The sequence below is a fragment of the Amblyraja radiata genome, chromosome 14, assembly GCF_010909765.2.
Source record: "Amblyraja radiata isolate CabotCenter1 chromosome 14, sAmbRad1.1.pri, whole genome shotgun sequence".
NCBI classification, from domain to species: domain Eukaryota; kingdom Metazoa; phylum Chordata; class Chondrichthyes; order Rajiformes; family Rajidae; genus Amblyraja; species Amblyraja radiata.
Genome location: NC_045969.1, coordinates 28709931 through 28727814, shown reverse-complemented (window position 1 = coordinate 28727814; position 17884 = coordinate 28709931). Strand labels below are relative to the sequence as shown.

The 17884-nt window shown below is 44.2% G+C and overlaps 1 protein-coding gene across 1 annotated transcript in view; it reads left to right on the top strand.

The window, feature by feature from the left end:
* ace2 (angiotensin converting enzyme 2) overlaps positions 1-17884 on the top strand; it is a 45958-nt gene extending 28074 nt beyond the window's left edge. The window contains exons 11-17 of the mRNA XM_033032921.1: positions 204-302; positions 1430-1552; positions 8477-8655; positions 9429-9487; positions 12537-12637; positions 16051-16167; positions 17686-17884. Of these exons, the coding sequence (XP_032888812.1) occupies positions 204-302; positions 1430-1552; positions 8477-8655; positions 9429-9487; positions 12537-12637; positions 16051-16167; positions 17686-17884 (877 nt within the window). The remainder of the gene's footprint in view (positions 1-203; positions 303-1429; positions 1553-8476; positions 8656-9428; positions 9488-12536; positions 12638-16050; positions 16168-17685) is intronic.

Below are 17884 nucleotides of genomic sequence, written 5' to 3'. Positions count from 1 at the left end.
CTTTTAACATTTGGTCTATCACGTCCACATGAGCTCACAAAGCAATCTTATTTACGGCCACTGATTTTCCTTGCAGATTATTGGATAATTGGAATGCTCTTTTGTAGAGACAGCAGGTGGAATGGTTTCCTTTACTGTGTTATTCTGGAAGTGATTCTGTTTCTCATTCCCCTGAAGTAGTTAATTATTTCCCCTTTCTTTAGACGAGAGATTGTTGGTGTTGTTGAGCCTCTCCCCCATGATGAAACCTACTGTGATCCAGCAGCCTTGTTCCATATCGCCAATGACTACTCCTTCATAAGGTATGTGTGCCGGTTTCTCTTCTCCCAAGCACTGGGTACAAACCAAGCCTTCATCATATGTCTGTCCATTCCCTTCACAGATGCTGCCTGACCTGATGAGTTCCTCCAGGACTTTGTTCAATGCTTCATCAGTGTTCTCATTCTTTGCTGCAGAGCCATTTAAAACACTTTTGAAAGATCTTGTTTGCATGATGCCAACCCTTAGCAACCTTAGCACCAAAGCACCATCCTATGGTCAGCACTACTGCACGTTTACATTCATCTTTGCCCATTTCTTTTCTCATCATATGTTAATATGAACTTTTTTCAAGATATTTGGCGCTGGCGTGAAGGATTCCCAGACTGATGACGTTTACATTTCACAATGGTAAACGTTTGACAAATGCATTGCTTGAAATAATTAGAATTTCCCATCTGTAAATGTTAAGATTTAATTCTTAAATGTTGCATTTGAACAATAGTTAAGGACACACTCCTGTCTAGCTTGACCTGTCCCTTGACTGTGGTCTCAACCCTAATCCTTCCTCGGTGGCAGAACACCACACCACCTCTTGCACTACCATATACTTGTTTCTAATTGTGTACTTTTACACTAATGTCTTGTTTTTTGCAGTCCTTTTCTTTTCACACGAATAGTTTATCTGTAATCTATATATCATTAATATTTTGGGTGAATTTGAGCCCATGTGCTATGATGCTGCTGTATTGTGCCTGTATCTCACCATATTTGTGCAGATGCGATAAACACGACTTGACTTGATCTGACCTATAAAATGTTGTCTTTGGCTATGGCCAGGATCCAAAGCTGCTCATAACCCTGAGGGAGAGGAGGTGGACACTGCTTTCAGTTCCTAGTGTCCCTGCCTCTTCTCTCCCAATGTCCAAGTATTGTTTACCACAGCAATAGGCCACCAGCTTTCTGAAGAATAGTTCTGGAATATGAACATAAATGAAAAGTCATCACTGCCAGATATTGCTGGTGAGCAAATAAACTCAAGATTCATTCCAGTGTTTTGTTCATTAATATGCAAGTCCATTAGGTGCAAGCTTCTGCAGAATGATGTGACCTTTGTACTGAATCACTTACTTATTCCATTAAGTAAAAGACCACCCACTCTTCTCTTTAGGTACTTCACCAGGACCATCTACCAGTTCCAGTTCCACAAAGCACTGTGCAAAATTGCTAACCAAACCGATGAACTGTATAAGTGTGATATCACCAATTCCACAAAAGCAGGCACAGCACTCAGGTAAGTTGCCAATCACTGTGCGTCCTGAACAGATGATATATGTGGATAATTCAGTTGACAGAAAAAATCATGGAACATATCAACATAAGTTCTTAAAGCAAATAGACATAAAAGCAAGAATGTCTAGAAATTCTGACATATAGCATAAAGATTTTATACACTCTGATTTTGTTGTCGATTTGGAAATTAATTGCTTCTAGCAATTAAGGCCTCCAGATATGCGCTTCATCGCAATCTTCCTTGCCCAATACATGCCCCCCACACAGAGTTTTCTGGGTACGCTGCAATAACGTCACGGTGAGAGGCACATGCCGTTGGTGTGTTAGTCTAGAGCTGAGTGTTTGCAGCCAACAACTAGACAAAAGCAGACACAAATGTGGGTGTGAAAAGAAATTCGTTTTTTTAATAGTTCACCTCATTTTCCAGCTGTTTTCTGATGCTTGATGGTCATCAGGTTGTAATATAGAATTGAGAGCCAAATGTCATAAATTTTCTCAGAGATAGATAAGGCATAGCAACAGGCCCGTCGACCATCATCCATCAATCATACATTTACACTACTCCCATTTTACTCTCTCCATGATCTTCCCCCCAGATTCTACCCTTCGCCTCCACACTTGGGAACAATTTACAGCAGCCAATTAACCTATTGACCTGCTCGACTTTGGGATGTGGGAAGAAACCAGACCACTCAGAGGAAACCCACCTGGTCTCATGGAGAACGTTCAAACACCACACAGACAGCACCAGAGATTAGGATTGAAGCTGGGTCTGTGGAGCTGTGAGAAAGCAGTTCTAGTGGCTGCACCACTCTGCTGCCCTAGATTAAGCCAGAAAGTTGTCTAGAGATTCTCAACGTGAAGCTATGTCAATTAGTTTTGGTCTCCAAATCTGAGGAAGGACATTATTGCCATGAGGGAGTGCAGAGAAGGTTCACCAGACTGATTCCTGGGATGTCAGGACTTTCATATGAAGAAAGACTGGATAGACTCGGCTTATACTCGCTAAAATGTAGGAGATTGAGGGGGGATCTTATAGAAACTTACAAAATTCTTAAGGGGTTGGACAGGCTAGATGCAGGAAGATTGTTCCCGATGTTGGGGAAGTCCAGGACAAGGGGTCACAGCTTAAGGATAAGGGGGAAATCCTTTAAGACCGAGATGAGAAAAACATTTTTCACACAGAGAGTAGTGAATCTCTGGAACTCTCTGCCACAGAGGGTAGTTGAGGCCAGTTCATTGGCTATATTTAAGAGGGAGTTAGATGTGGCCCTTGTGGCTAAAGGGATCAGGGGGTATGGAGAGAAGGCAGGTACGGGATACTGAGTTGGATGATCAGCCATGATCATATTGAATGGCGGTGCAGGCTCGAAGGGCCGAATGGCCTACTCCTGCACCTATTTTCTATGTATCTATGTATCTATGTAATTACTCGCATGTTAAGAACACAAAAGAGCACTAAAGTAATTGCAATGGGCTTCTCCGCTCACACATGTGTGGTTTAGTAAGTTGCTTAGGATAGACTACATGCTGCCCTGGGTCCTAAACTCAACATGTGGAGAGCAGAACACTACAGTCAGGCAGCAATAAAAACACAAAAACAAGTCCTACAAAATTAACACCCTAATTATAAACCAAAGGTGCACACTGCCACTGACAGCTAGTCAAGTATCTACAAACCCTTTTTTTTTCACAGAACAGCACATGAAAAGGCCCTTCTGCCCACAATTTCTATGCCAAATATAATTTCAAGATAAACTAATCTCATCTGCCTGCACTTGATCCATACCCCTCCATTCCCTGCATATTCATGTGTCTATATAAAAGCCCCTTCAATGCCACAATCATTTCTGCCTCCATGATACTTCCCCTGGCAACATGTTCCAGGCATCCACACTCTCTGTGTAAAAACCTTGCCCCATACATCTCAATTAAACATTGCTCCCCTCACCTTAAATCTATGCGATTTATTCTTTGATATTTCCACCCTGGGAAAAAGATTTAGACTCTTTTTTTATACTTCTGTCAGGTGTCCCCTCAACCTCTGGTGTTCTGGAGAAAACATTGCAAGTTTGTTCAACCTCTCTTTGCAGCTAATACCCCTGAATCCAGGCAGCCACCTGGTTAGTTAGTTAGTTACCAGTTCAGCACCCTCTCCAAAGACTCCACATCCATCTTGGAATGGAGAAACCAGAACTGCGTGCAATGTTCCAAATGCAGTCTAACTACACTTTTATAGAGCTGCATCATGACTTCCTGACTCTTAAAGCCCTGTCCCACGGTACGAGTACATTCCAAGAGCTCTCCCGAGTTTGCCCTGATTCGAACTCGGAGATTTACGGTAATGGCCACTCGTCGGTACGCGGGGCTCTCGTGGACATTTTTCAACATGTTGAAAAATCTTCACGAGTCTTCTCGTGCTTACCTGCCGTTAGCGAGTTAGCAGCACAACCCAGAACTATTTTCAAAGGTGTGTTAGAATTGCACAAATCCTACAAATAAAATAATGGGAAGAGAAAATTATGAATATTGTAATTCAAAATGAAATTACTGAATGTTTTAGGTAAAATATTACAAACCATTGTATACTAGTAAGTACAGACTCTGTAGGCCTTCAACCTATACTCCTATCATTGTAACTTATGCATTTGTTCACAAAACAACTCTCTCTGACACTGTGCAGTCTGCAGTTCACTTGCAAGCTGTCTTTAACTGTAAATATTATTCACTCTTTAATCTAGAAAATTGTGGGCAGTACTTACTCTGCCAACTCCTTAGGTTGTGGAGCAGTTCTGTCTGCTGCTCCATGACAGTTGTTCCCTCTCCCCTGAACCCACCTTATTTTAGATCCAAAAACCACACAACCTTCCCTTTAGACCGTAAAATCTTCATCCTTTTTGCCTGCTGCAAGACCATGAATCATCCAATCTGTCAACGGTTGTACAACTATTAGCACAACAAAGTTGCTTTGGGAAATGAGGGGAGAGGATTTTGAGTTTATTGGTGCTGTAAAAGCATCAATGAGCTTTTCCTGCTGGTGTTTACATTTTCAAATGCCTGTTGTGGACAGACCCAACAAAGTGGAGCCAGATTGTTATTAACGCAACGATTTGTTATGTGTTGTCAACAAGACCTCAGCAGGCATCTGTTGCTCCCCCGGTCATGTCTCGGTACAGAACATTCTGAAAAGGGAAGGATAACAGCCAGAGGTCATAGTACATGTGGTTCCTGCCACATAAATAGAAAGAAGGAAGAATTCTTGCAGAGAGACACAGGGAGGTGACAGAAGGTTAATCTTGGGACTACTCCCTGTCCATGGACTAGTGATGGTAGAATAGGATAGATGTTTGTCTGGTTGAAGTGCAGTTGCAGATTTAGGTACTTGGATCATTGGGGTCGTTACTGGGGTAGATGGGACTTGTACCAGAATGGCAGGTTACAATTAAACTGGAAAGGGACCAATATTTGCACAAGGTGGTTTGCTCATAGAAAGGTTTAAACTAATTTGGTTTGGGAAACTTAGCAGCTGTGTGGCAGGGGAGATTTTGACCAAAATGTAGGAGATAACTTAAGGAAGACCAGTGGGCAGAGCAGTCAAAGGAGCATGGGACACCTGAGAGGATCAACTGCACTTTAATGCAAGGGACCTCACTGGTAAGCCTGGTGGATCTAGAGTGTGGATCAGCACTTGGAATAATAATATTATTGCAATCACAAAAATGTGGCTGAATTGACAGGACCAAACCAGGTGGCGTCATAGACAGTGAAGAAGATTACCAAGAATCACAGTGGGATCTTCACCAGCTGGTTAAGTGGGCAAAGGAATGGCAAATGCAGTTCAATTCAGAAAAGTGTGAGGTGTTGCATTTTGGGAAGTCAAACCAGGACAGGACCTTAACAGTGCATGGTAGTGCCCTGGGTAAAACAGGAACCTAGGGGCACATGGTTCCCTGAAGGTGGTGTCAGAGATATACAGGTTGATGAAGAAGGTTTTTGGTACACTGGCCTTTATCTGTAAGCTGGGATGTTACGTTACAGTTGTACAAGACAGTGGTGAGACCCGATTTGGAGTATTGTGTTCAGTTTTGATGACCCTGCAATATGAAAGATCCTATTAAGATGAAAAGAGTGCAAACAAGATTTATGAGGATGTTGCCAGGATTCCAAGAACTGAGTTATAGGGAGAGGATGGGCGAGCTAAGACTTTATTCCATAGAGCATAGGAGACTGTGTGGACCTTATAGTGGTATATTATATCATAAGGGGCATAGATAGGGTGAAGGCATTGTCTTTTTCTAGGGTTAGGGAATCAAGAACTAGAGAACATTGCTTTAAGGTGATAAGGGGACCGGAGGGGCAACTTTTTTGCACAAATGGTAGGGCACATACGGGACGAGCTGCCAGGAGACATGGTTGAGACAAATACAATAACAACTTTTAAAGACATTTGGATTGGTACAAGGATAGGAAAGGGTTTGAGGTATGTGAGTCAAACATGGGCAAATGGGACTAGGTTAGATGGGCAACTTGGTTGGTATGTACGTGTTGGGCCAAGGGGCTTGTTTGTATACAGTATGAATCTATGACTGGCATTTAATGTTCCAAGGTTTAGAAATTTCAGACATGACGTGTGTGATTTCCAAAGAGGATTGGAGAATTCAATTATTGATTAGGGAGAATAGTTGTAGAGAAGATATCCTGGAGGGACGACAGATGGTGCAATGGGCTAAGTGTTCGGCTGGCGACCGGAAGGTAGTCGGTTCGAATCCCGCTTGGAGTGCATACTGTCGTTGTGTCCTTGGGCAAGACACTTCACCCATCTTTGCCTGTGTGTGAATGTGTGTGAGTGATTGGTGGTAGGCGCAGATTAGCAGCCACGCTTCCGTCAGTCTGCCCCAGGGCAGCTGTGGCTACAGAAGTAGCTCACCACCACCGAGTGTGACTGAGGAGTGTATGAATAATGCGATGTAAAGCACCTTGAGTATTCTAGAAAGGCGCTATATAAATCCCATCCATTATTATTATTATTATCCAATGCGGCTACCTACGTAGAACACAGGAATAAAAGAGAGTTATCACAATGCAGGGGTTGTACTATAGGCTTCCAGTAGAAGTAGAGGAACAAATATGTAAGCAAATCACGGAAGGATGCAGAGCAATAGAGTTATATTAGTGGGGGATTTTAACTTTCCCAATATTTACTGGGAATGGTTTAGTGCAAGTGGCCTAGATGAGACAACATTTGTTAAGAGTTTTTTGAGACATAATTGTTGAGTAATATAACACACATACTCACGGATCTGGTACAATGGTATTTACTGAGTAACGTGTACAACACACTACAGCATGTTACTTCAACCATGCAGCAGTACTGACTAACAGCACATGTCGAGTTGCAATAATATGAATGGTGTGGTAATAGGCGGAGCTTATAAAGCACCACATTGGTTAGGAAGTAAAATAACCAATCCACATCTTTCCTTGCAGGAATAAAAAGTGAAACACATCTACAATAAGTGATATATATGTATAAGCACGTTACTAAGTGCTGACTGACTAATAATGTAACTAAAACGCTAATAGCGCATACAAGGAAGTTCAGATGGTTCACACCAAGTCCCTGTATCTAAGGGGCGGCCTCCAAACACATAGAAGTATGAAGGAAATAGGGATAGGGAGAGAGTACGTAGTCCCATTGCTGGAGGGGTCAAGAACCAAAAGTGAGATGAGGAAGGGAGTGATGAGGTGTGGAATGGACAGCTGGGGCAGCAGCAGAGGCAGGTTCAATGGCAGCATTCAGAACGGTGCTGGGTAGGTGCCTGAAAGGGAGCAATCTGCAGGCAGAGATTGAGGTGAGATGGAGAGACTGGGAGAAGATGGAGGAGTGGAACCAGTAAAATTGCTCTTATGCACTCAATGGGTCAAAAGGCTTTCTGAGCTGTAACCATCCACAATGCATTCAATTTGCAAACTTGATATCTCACATGAGCCAAAGCTGAGCTTTGTCCCCTGAATCCCACTGAGACTGTCACCTTCACTGTCCCATCTTCTGTGTGCATTGCCATCACAGGTTCCCTGCATCTGAAGTAATTATCCACACCTACCTCCATCCCCTCCAATGCTCTCTTGGCTGGTCTTCCTCCCACCACCCTTCACTCAGGCAGTCCACCCATTTCTATCTTGTCCAACATGTTGGCGGTGTGTGGGATTCTCCCTCGGCCATGACATCAGTGGGAACATGGATCCCAGTCCCTCCTCTGCTACCTGATCAACATTGCTCATATTTAAGAACATTGGAGAGGAGAAGGGCATACCATCCCATTCAATGGCCTTGGCAACTTTCTGACAGGTCATCGCAACTCTTGTGGACCAGAAAACGTCCCACCTCAGCCCTGATTGTGTTGAATAGTTTAGCTTTTCCCATGCGTCTGGATGAGGATTCAAATTATTCCCAGCCAGCTGTCAGGAATAATTCCTCCTCCTCCTGGACACATGGATGATTCCCTATGCCGAGACAGTTCCAGACTCCCCACACTCTTCACAGCATCCATCCTGTCCAACTCCCCAGAGTCTTAAACCATTCGATAAGCTTAACTCTCTGTATCAAAACCCATGAATTTATTTTCCTTCATTTTCAAATTGTCATGGTTTCCCAGTGGCATCTTCTGGGTGGCACAATGCTATATCTTCTTTCAGCGAATCTGTTAGATATCCCACAGCTCCCTCATCCCACAGTGAGTGGCAGCATCTTCGCAGGGCCAGATCCCAAACTCTGGAATTCTTTCCCAGAACCTCTTAGCTTCAGGTCTTTGTCTCTTGTTTAAAATCTCCAGCCTCTCTCCTATACTCAACTGTTACTTGAAATAATATAAAATTATAAAATTCACTCAATTAAAGACCTGATTGCTATTATTGTCTATTGCAGTAACATGCTCAAACTAGGCAAGTCTAAACCATGGACAGAAGCTCTTTTGGAAATAACTGGAGAGACCAGAATGAACTCTACAGCTCTGCTGGAATATTTCAGCCCCTTATACACCTGGCTGAAGGAAGATAATATGAAGAATGGAAGAGAGGTTGGTTGGGACACCCAATGGAGCCCATGTAAGTGAAGTGGTTAGTAATACAAGTCTCAACACAATATTGTGTGTGGCTGTTATCTCTACAGTTCTGTTTTCTGACTTGACAGGGCTTGTGCGAGCAGTGGGTGTTGGGGAGCGGGGTTGGGGGTACAAGTGCAGGACCCCGAGAACCTATTAGAAATTGCTCAATATAGAGATCAGATCAGTGTTGGGTGTTAGGAAGAGTGTCGAAGCGGGGCTATGGTTGGAGATTGGGGGTTTGTGAATCTGGAGGCTATGGAATGAAGGGCTCCAGAGGAAACAAGGATCATTCTGGGAAACAAATGATGGTTGATGGGATGGGGGAGCTCATGGCCAAGCAGATATTAGAGAGGTTGGGGGTTAGAAAGTCGACATTAAGTATAATGTTCTTCATGGAAATAGTGGCCTGTTTCTGTGTTGTATGACTCCACAACTCTATTTGTCTATGCCAATAATGGCAGCATCTTGACAACAGGTTTAAAGGGGCAAGTTTGATGTTGCAAGATTGGGAGAGGTAAAGAAATTGGGAGGGCAATTTGTAGTGACAGGATCAAGGGAATGTGACGGAGCAATGGGAAGTCACAATTAGTGGAGATTTCTATGAATGTGAGATGAAGCCTGGTTAATGAAGTGGAGACAGCTTTAGAAGGAGAACTCAGCTCTCTCTAAATTTAAATATAGCGAATGTTTACAACAAAATACGGGTTTCAGACTTTATATTTTCAGTTCTTTTCCAAATTAGATTGTCAGACAATTTCTGCCCTCCTTTTTCAGATATAAAAGATTCCATTAAAGTGCGGATCAGTCTGGTGGCAGCCCTTGGAGAAAATGCCGTAAGATTGATTTTCTGAACAGTTCCAAAAATTGTATCATGCATCAGCAAACCGTGTTCCAAATATTAATGATGCCGTTGGCTCTCCAGGGTTCGGTTCTGTGTGAAAACTTGAGCTGCAGGCTGGTTAATTAAAATGATTTAATGAGGGAATGGTAAATAGCAAGGTTGGGATGTGTGGGGACATACTGCGCCAGCAATTCAGCTTACAAAAGTAACAAACAATAATTTGCCGATCAAAATGAGAAAACAACATTTTGCAAACCTAATTCAATACCCATGCTACAATAAATAAAAGGAGAGAATGCTGGGAATGCTCAGCGGGTCAGGCAGCATCTGTGGTTGGAGGAACAGAGCCAGCGTTACCGGTCAATGATCCTCTATCAGACCCCATTGGTCTTATTGGTTTATGATTGTCACGCTTACTGAAACGCAATCCTGGGTGGGCGGCGCGACTCACGTCGCAGCGGCCTCTGCAGTCCGTGTCTTTTTTTTTCTTTTTTTTAAATATTTTGTCTCGTCTGAATGTAGTTTTTATTTTTATTTTTTAACTGGGTATGTGTGCTGGGGGCGGGGAAACTTTTAAAATCTTTTCCCTGTAAGGAGAACCCGACCTTTTCTCTGTCGGGTCTCCGTTGTCGTTGTGGGCCTAGCACCGTGAAGCGGCCTCCAACCGGAATGACCTGGGGCTCCAGTCGTGGAGCCTGCGCACCTAATTACCAGCTGGCCGAGTTCGGAGCGGGAGGAGCTGTGGTGACGCGCTGCCGCGACCCAACCCCGGAGATTCGGAGGCTCCAGCCGCAGGTCTGGTGGACGGTGACACCGGGAGCCCGCGGGTCCCTGGTGGGAGACCGCTTTTCAGGGCTTCCGCAACGGCGACTTCTCCCGCCCGAGTTGCGGGGTTGAAAATTACCTGGGGCGGGGCCTTACATCATCGCCCGGCGCGGCTTTAAATGGTTGCGGGACTTGTTAGCGCCCGCCGGGGGCTCCAACACCAAGACCCGGAGCGTGGCCTTGCATCACCCGGCGCGGCTTTAATTGCCGCAGGACTTATTTACCATCGCCCGCCGGGGGCTTTGACTCTGACATCGGGAGGAGAATGAGGAGTGCAGGGGAGAGATAAGACTTTGCCTTCCATCACAGCGAGGAGGAGATGCGCTGTGATGGATGTTTGTGTAAATTGTGTTGTGTCTTGGTTCTTTTTCTTGTGTGTATGACTGCAGAAACCAAATTTCGTTTGAACCTCAATGAACCTCAATGAGGTTCAAATGACAACAAATAAATTGTATTGTATTGTATTGTATGCGGCAAATAATTTTGGAGACACCATGTTCTAAGCATTTCCACCACACTCTGTTTTTTTTGCACATTTCCAACATCTGCAATTCTTTAATTTTCCAGCTCTCTCAGTAATCTGTTTACTTGTCTGCTCCCTGCATCTTTGAACACTTTCCTTCATGCTGTGGCAATACTTCCCTGCATTTTGTCAAGGGTTAACTCTTGTGTGGGTCGAGACCCTTCATCAGACTGAGAGTCAGGGGAATTGTGTGCTCTACAATTTCCTTGATCATTATTAATTTTTGCATATCTTTCATTCATTTGTCCTGTGTACCTTCTGTATCTCTTGTTTCCCCTTTCTCCTGACTCTCCGTCTGAAGAAGGGTCTCGACCCAAAACGTCATCTATTCCTTTTCTCCAGAGATGTTGCCTGACCCACTGAATTACTCCAGCTTTTTGTGCCTTGCTTTAATGTCTCACACATCAGGTGGCAGTACTGACTATGTGGAACATCTTTGGTCCTGTTTGAGAGTATATCAAGATTCAAGATTCAAGAGAGTTTATTGCCATGTGTCCCTGATAGGACAATGAAATTCGTGCTTTGCTTCAGCACAACTGAACTTAGTAGGCATTGACTACAAAACAGATCAGTGTGTCCACGTACCATTATATAAATATATACACACATGAATAAATAAACTGATAAAGTGCAATTAACAGATAATGGGCTATTAATGTTCAGAGTTTTGTCCGATGGCTTTGGGGAAGTAGCTATTCCTGGTCGTTGCAGTCTTCAAGCTCCTGTATCTTCTACCTGAAGGTACCAGGGGCCACAGTCTTAGAATAAAGGGGAGGCCATTTAGGACTGAGGTGAGAAAAAACTTTTTCACCCAGAGAGTTGTGAATTTGTGGAATTCTCTGCCACAGAGGGCAGTGGAGGCCAAATCACTGGATGGATTTAAGAGAGGAGTTAGATAGAGCTCTAGGGACTAGTGGAGTCAAGGGATATGGGGAGAAGGCAGGCACGGGTTATTGATAGGGGACGATCAGCCCTGATCACAATGAATGGCAGTGCTGGCTCGAAGGGCCGAATGGCCTCCTCCCACACCTATTTTCTATGTTTCTATGTTTGTGACTAATATTTGCATTTCCACCCTAACCATCTACCTTATCTGTGCCTCTCATAATGTTATCATCGTCGGCGGTCATTCGAAACGAGTATGACTGTCCTCTTTTGGGAGGATCCCTGTGCGTGACTTTGTTTAACGTGGGGAAACGGGTGCGCAGACAGCCACCACACAGTTCTTGACAGATCTGGGTCAGGATCCAGTGGCATGACGACCGGGGACCCTTTTCTGCTGCAGCCTTCATCCGCCTTCCCAGCCGTTGTGATGCTCCACTAAAGTCAGCCATCATCCTCCGTCTGTTCCACCGTTGAGGTCTTGGTTGGATTGCTCTTTGTCAGGGACCTCCACCTCGACCTTATCGCCATGGGTGGTCCTACTAGGAGCACAGCTCCAGACGGCATCGCTATCCTGCGCATTGGAGTTGCTGTACCACAATGCAACCTGTCAGGATATTGGCTCATCTGTAGAGATTTGTTAGAGTATTCGGACTCATGCTAAAGCACTTTTAAATCGCTTTTCAGTAAAAATCATTTATTAGTTGTTTATAAATATAGTGCTGTGATTGATATGTTTAGTTCCGACAGTATTTTTTTGCTTGCAAGGGTGAGAGGAGAATGCTAACAATGCATTGTAATTTGATTTCAGTACACATGGGACGCAAGTGAAAAATATTTTTTCCAATCAACTGTGGCATTTTCAATGAGAAAATACTGGGAAGAATTTAAAGCGCAGCAAGTCAACTTTGTGTAAGTTACTTTTCTGTTTCTTTATATTACCCTTAATTAAACTGTAGAATTCGCTACAGTGTACATTTTAAACCAGATAATCCATATGAATGCCTATGGTGCTGGCATAAACAATGCAGCACAAGTCCAACTGTTCTACTAATCAAGTCAAGATTAATGTCATATGCACCAGTATGGTGAAGTCAAGGTACAATGAAAATCTGCTTGTAGCAGCATCACAGGCATACAGACGCAGACAATACACAAATACATCAATTCTAGAAGATAATGAAAAAGAAAGGACTGCAAAATACAAGGTATCAATGCAAAAATACACAATTAAAAAACAAGTTATGGTCATGTAATAGGTGGTCTGTAGCATTCTCTTGCTCAGGTAAGATTAGGGTGTGCAGATCAGTTAAAAAACTCGATTGTAGGAAAGTAATTGTTCCTAAACCTGGTGGCGTGGGGCTTCAGGCTTCGTTACCTCCTGCCGATGGTAGCAAAATGAAGAGAGGATGGCCCAGATGGTGGGAATCCTTGATGACTGATGTCGCCTTGTTCAGGAATCATCTCATGTAGGTGCTTTCGATGGTGGTGAGGACTATACCCAAAATGGACCAGGCTGTGTCCACTACTCCCTGCAACCTCTTGCATTCCTGCGCATTGGAGTTGCCAAACCACGATGTAGTCAGTCAAGATACTTTCCACGGTTCATCTGTGGAAGTTGGTGAGAGTATTCAGACTCATGCGAAATCACTTAAGATTTCTAAGAACGGAGATGCGCTGGTGTGCCTTCTTCATGATTACATCTGAGCATGGGACTGGTCATCCAAGATGCTAAAGCCCAGGGATTTGAAGCTGCTACAAGGATGATTATGGAGCTACATAGTTACAGGCACATAGTGCCATTTAACATAGAGTTAGTACTGTTGCCTCACTGCTCCAGTGGGCTGAAATCAAATCAGTGGATCAATGGATTTGGTGAAACCAACTGGCAATCCCCCTTCCGGACTCAGAAAAGCAGGCTGTAAATCCAGGCAAATGGATGAACGGTCCAACTCATGAAGGAGTCATTTACCTAAACACATAGAAAGCTTAGATTGGGGAGAAAGAATCACAATCACTCTGGCTGTTGATGCATGGATGGATGAAGATGCTGACCAGCCCTGGGAAAGGTTGCAGGGTTAACACAGTTACACAAAATAAATAAAAAAGTGAAAAAACTCTGGATAGACGGCAAAGACTGTGGATAACAACATAAGGTCATACAGAAAGCAAAACTGCACTTGAATCAAACTGTAAATTCCATGGGAGAACAAATGAAAATATGAGATGAAATTACAAAGGAAGAGTGAAAGGAGCAAAATCTAAATAGCCGGACTGTGCATGGTGGTGGGAGTTTGTGAGCACTGTGCTATTCGTTGTATGTGGTGGGTTCCAGAGGAGTGAAGTTCGTCCACCATCCAGCTCCATGTCCAGAAACAGAAGGGTCCATCACAGGGTGGAGAGGCCATGTGAACTGTGGCTCATCCCAGTGGTCCACCAGATGGAAGAAACAACCCTGAGTGTTGAAAGCAATCGAAAGCATCTTCCAAAAAGAAGCAAAACAGAACTAATCCAACTGTGCTCAGAATGTTTTGTTGAAGCGCTTGGATGCCTTGTGTGAAAATGACAAGAAAAGTTGAATAAGAAAGCCCAGGAGATGGAGCAGAATGGGGCAATGTCCAAAGTAATTGCGATCATGCACTGGGTAAACTCCATTGCGAGGAGAGAGGCACCTAATGGGTAGGGATTGATGTGAACTGAAAAGACTTGAATCAGATGCCACCAGTATCCAACCAACTCTGCAAGCAAGCACACCAGCAGTGGCCGAGGACAAGGTGTTATGGAGATAAGTTGGATAATGGCAAAGGTCAGGACCAGCATTTCCTTGAGAGAGCAAAAAGGGCCAGGAAGGCTAGGCTTAATGCTGGGAAATGCAGCTTAAAGGAGAAAGAAGTCCCACAGCCAAAAGTGTTAAAGGAAGAGAGTTTGCTGAGATGAAGCCACCGTAAATCCGTTCAGAAATCATATGACGGAACGTACAGCAAACCTGTGATGACCAAAGGAAGGTGATGAATAGCAGCAGACACAATGCGGTGAAAAACAAATGTAGACAAGAGGTGGCGTGCCTAGCATAGCACTGCAGAACACCAATTATCAGCTTATAGATAGATACCTCTGTTGAGGGGGTTTGGAGCAGTTCTAATGCAAGATGGCAAGGCATAGTTAGTTTATTCTTGTCACATGATACAGTGGGTAGGTCAACAGTGCTCGTGTATGGTCCCGTTCTGGTAAATTGGTATATGTGTCCTCCGTCCGTGCCCGCAGTCCCACACACAAGCTCACACCTTCCCAGGACATGGAGACTGTAGTGCGCCTGGTGTCAGTCTTTGAGTGTGTGCTTTGACAGGTTGCCATTGCCGTAGCCTCTTCATAATAGTCCCAGATGTTTGAGGAATTTGCACCTTCCACCTCTCATCTAAGGGTTTAACAATGAAACTTCAGGCAAGGATTTATGTTCAAGCCTCCACAAAGCAGCATGAACATACACCTTCTGACTCCAGGCTGGGTGGATTACAAAATGAGTAATACCCCGATATGAATCCTGCTTTTGATCAGAGCTGATTATTGGATAATTACACAATGTTACTGCCTCCAGATTGTACATAATCCAAAGGTTTCAAAGGTCTTTTATTGGCTCGAGTGCCAATTAAGGCACAGTGATATGCGAATTACCATAGATCCATACTAAAAAAAAAGCAACAAGATATGCAACTACATAAAAATTAACATAAACATCCACCACAGCTGATTCCCCACATTCCTCACTGTGATGGAAGGGAATAAAGTCTAATCTTCTTCCCTTCATTTTTCTCCCGTGGTTGGGGTTGTCGAACCAACTGTCGGGGCGATCGAAGCTCCCGTGTCGGGGTGACCAGAGACTGCAATCTCCCTGATGTTAAAGTCCGCAGGCACATGTGGTAGAGCTAAGAGGTCGATCCCTGGCAAAGGGATCGCAAGCTCTGCGATGTTAAACTCCTGCAGGCTCCCGAGGTGGAGCTCCCAAAGTCAGTCTCCAGCACGATACGGAAAATAATCGCATCTCCGTTGGGGTATGAGATTAGAAAAAGTTTCCCCCAATCCCCTCCCCGCCCCCCACATCAAACACGCTAAAGAACACTAAAAACATACATTTAACACATACTAAAAAAACAACAAAGAAGAAAGGGTCAGACACAACTGTTGGCGAGGCAACCATTGCTGACGACACCCAGTGTAAATAAAGGGCATTATTGAGAATATGCAGAGAAATACTACTAATTTGATCCAAGACCTATCTGGATTGGAGCTTCCTCTGATTAATTTACCTTTCCTTTATTTTAACACAGGGCAGAAAATGTTCAGATATTTGAAGAAACAAAAAGGATCTCATTTTATTTCCTTGTTCGGAACCCAGTGAACATCACAGAAATGATTCCAAAGACTGAGGTGGAGCAAGCTATCAGGTACCTTCTGTAGTAAACAGGACTGAGGTGGAGCAAGCTATCAGGTACCTTCTGCAGTAAACAGTAACTCTGAAACAGATATTTACACATTTACGGCACGCTCTGCAAAATAACTGGCCAGTTCTGCAAGCAAGAATAGCAGCGTGGGAGGGCGACATGATAGCAGCTCATCCTCAAAGCCCTGTCCCACTGTACAAGTTCATTCAAAGAGTTCTCCCGAGTTTGTCCTGATTCGAACTCGGAGATTTACGGTAATGGCCGCTCGCAGGTACTCGGGGCTCTCGTGGACATTTTTCAACATGTTGAAAAATCTTCACGAGTCTTCCCGAGCTTAGTGCGTTTCCCGAGTACCTGCCGTTAGCATTACGAGCCGCTAAGAGACGTCCCCGAGCTCCGACGCACCCGCTACGTTCATTCTACGTGCTTACCACGAGTTTGATTTTTTTTTTAAACTCGGGAGAGCACTTGAATGAACTCGTACAATGGGACAGGGCCATACTTGCAAAATTCCAACTGAGCCTAAATCCACCAATGACCTGCAGCAGCTGGCACCCTCTCCCCACTCTCTGACCACAGCCGTGGCCTGCTGCATTTCCCATTCATCTGGCAACACACAGGCCAAAGAGGCAGAAAATGGGAGAAAGATCAGAATTATGTTCAACCGGCATCTTGTGCAACCTTCGCACTGTAAGGGGGATGTGCTTGTTCAAATGTTTGATGCCCACACCATCACTATCATTTTGCTATGTCAAATAAACTATTGAAAACAAGTGATTGAGGAATTTGCTGTGAGGACTTTAATCTTTTGCATGAGAAGATTGTGCGGGCTCATTTTCAGACTGATATTAAACGACCTAAATGTTGAATTCTCCAATTTCAGGTAAACCCCCACCTCTCATTTTCTTCTACCCAGCTTCTCCACAACTCACACCTTTCTTTCCACTACCTCCAGTTCCTTCTCCCTCCTCCATCCGCTCATCTTCCACTCCCCCCCCCCCCACCCCATTCTTTCTCTTCACTCCCTCACCCATCCTTTCGTCTGGTTCTACATTTCACTCCCCACCTTCCTTCCCTATCAGACCAGTTGCACACTCTTGTCTTCTCCACTTATCACCTCCTGTCTTGGTTACTATCTCCACCCTTCTGCCCCCCCCCACCTAACTCATCTGCCATCCAACCCCTCCTTACCTGATGCACTTGGCAGCTCTTCCCCAACCCCTTCCCTTACCTCTTTCTACCAGCTATCTCCCCCGTAGTGCATCACTGAAGAGGGGTGCTGACCCAAAACGTCATCTGTCCATTTCCCTCCACAGATGCTGCCTAACCTGCTGAGTTTCTCCATACTGTCACTGTGAGCAAAGTTGTCAAAGGGATGCCAGTTGATGCCTTTTCTGTGCCAGATCCTCACACCGAAGAAACTTCCTCTTGCTAATCATTATCCATATTTTAAATTAGAAATGTATTACATGTTGCCTAAAATGACTGAGAATGACTCTACAAATTACTTTTCCATCACAGGAGTAACAGAAATCGATTCAACAAAGCTTTCTTATTAAGTGATGACACACTAGAGTTTGTTGGTATTCCACCCACTTACCCTCCACAGACTGAGGCCCCTGTGACTGTCTGGCTGATCGTGTTTGGAGTTATCATCAGCCTGGTTTGCATTGGACTCATTGCCTTGATCATTAGTGGATACAGAGCTCGAAAACAGTGA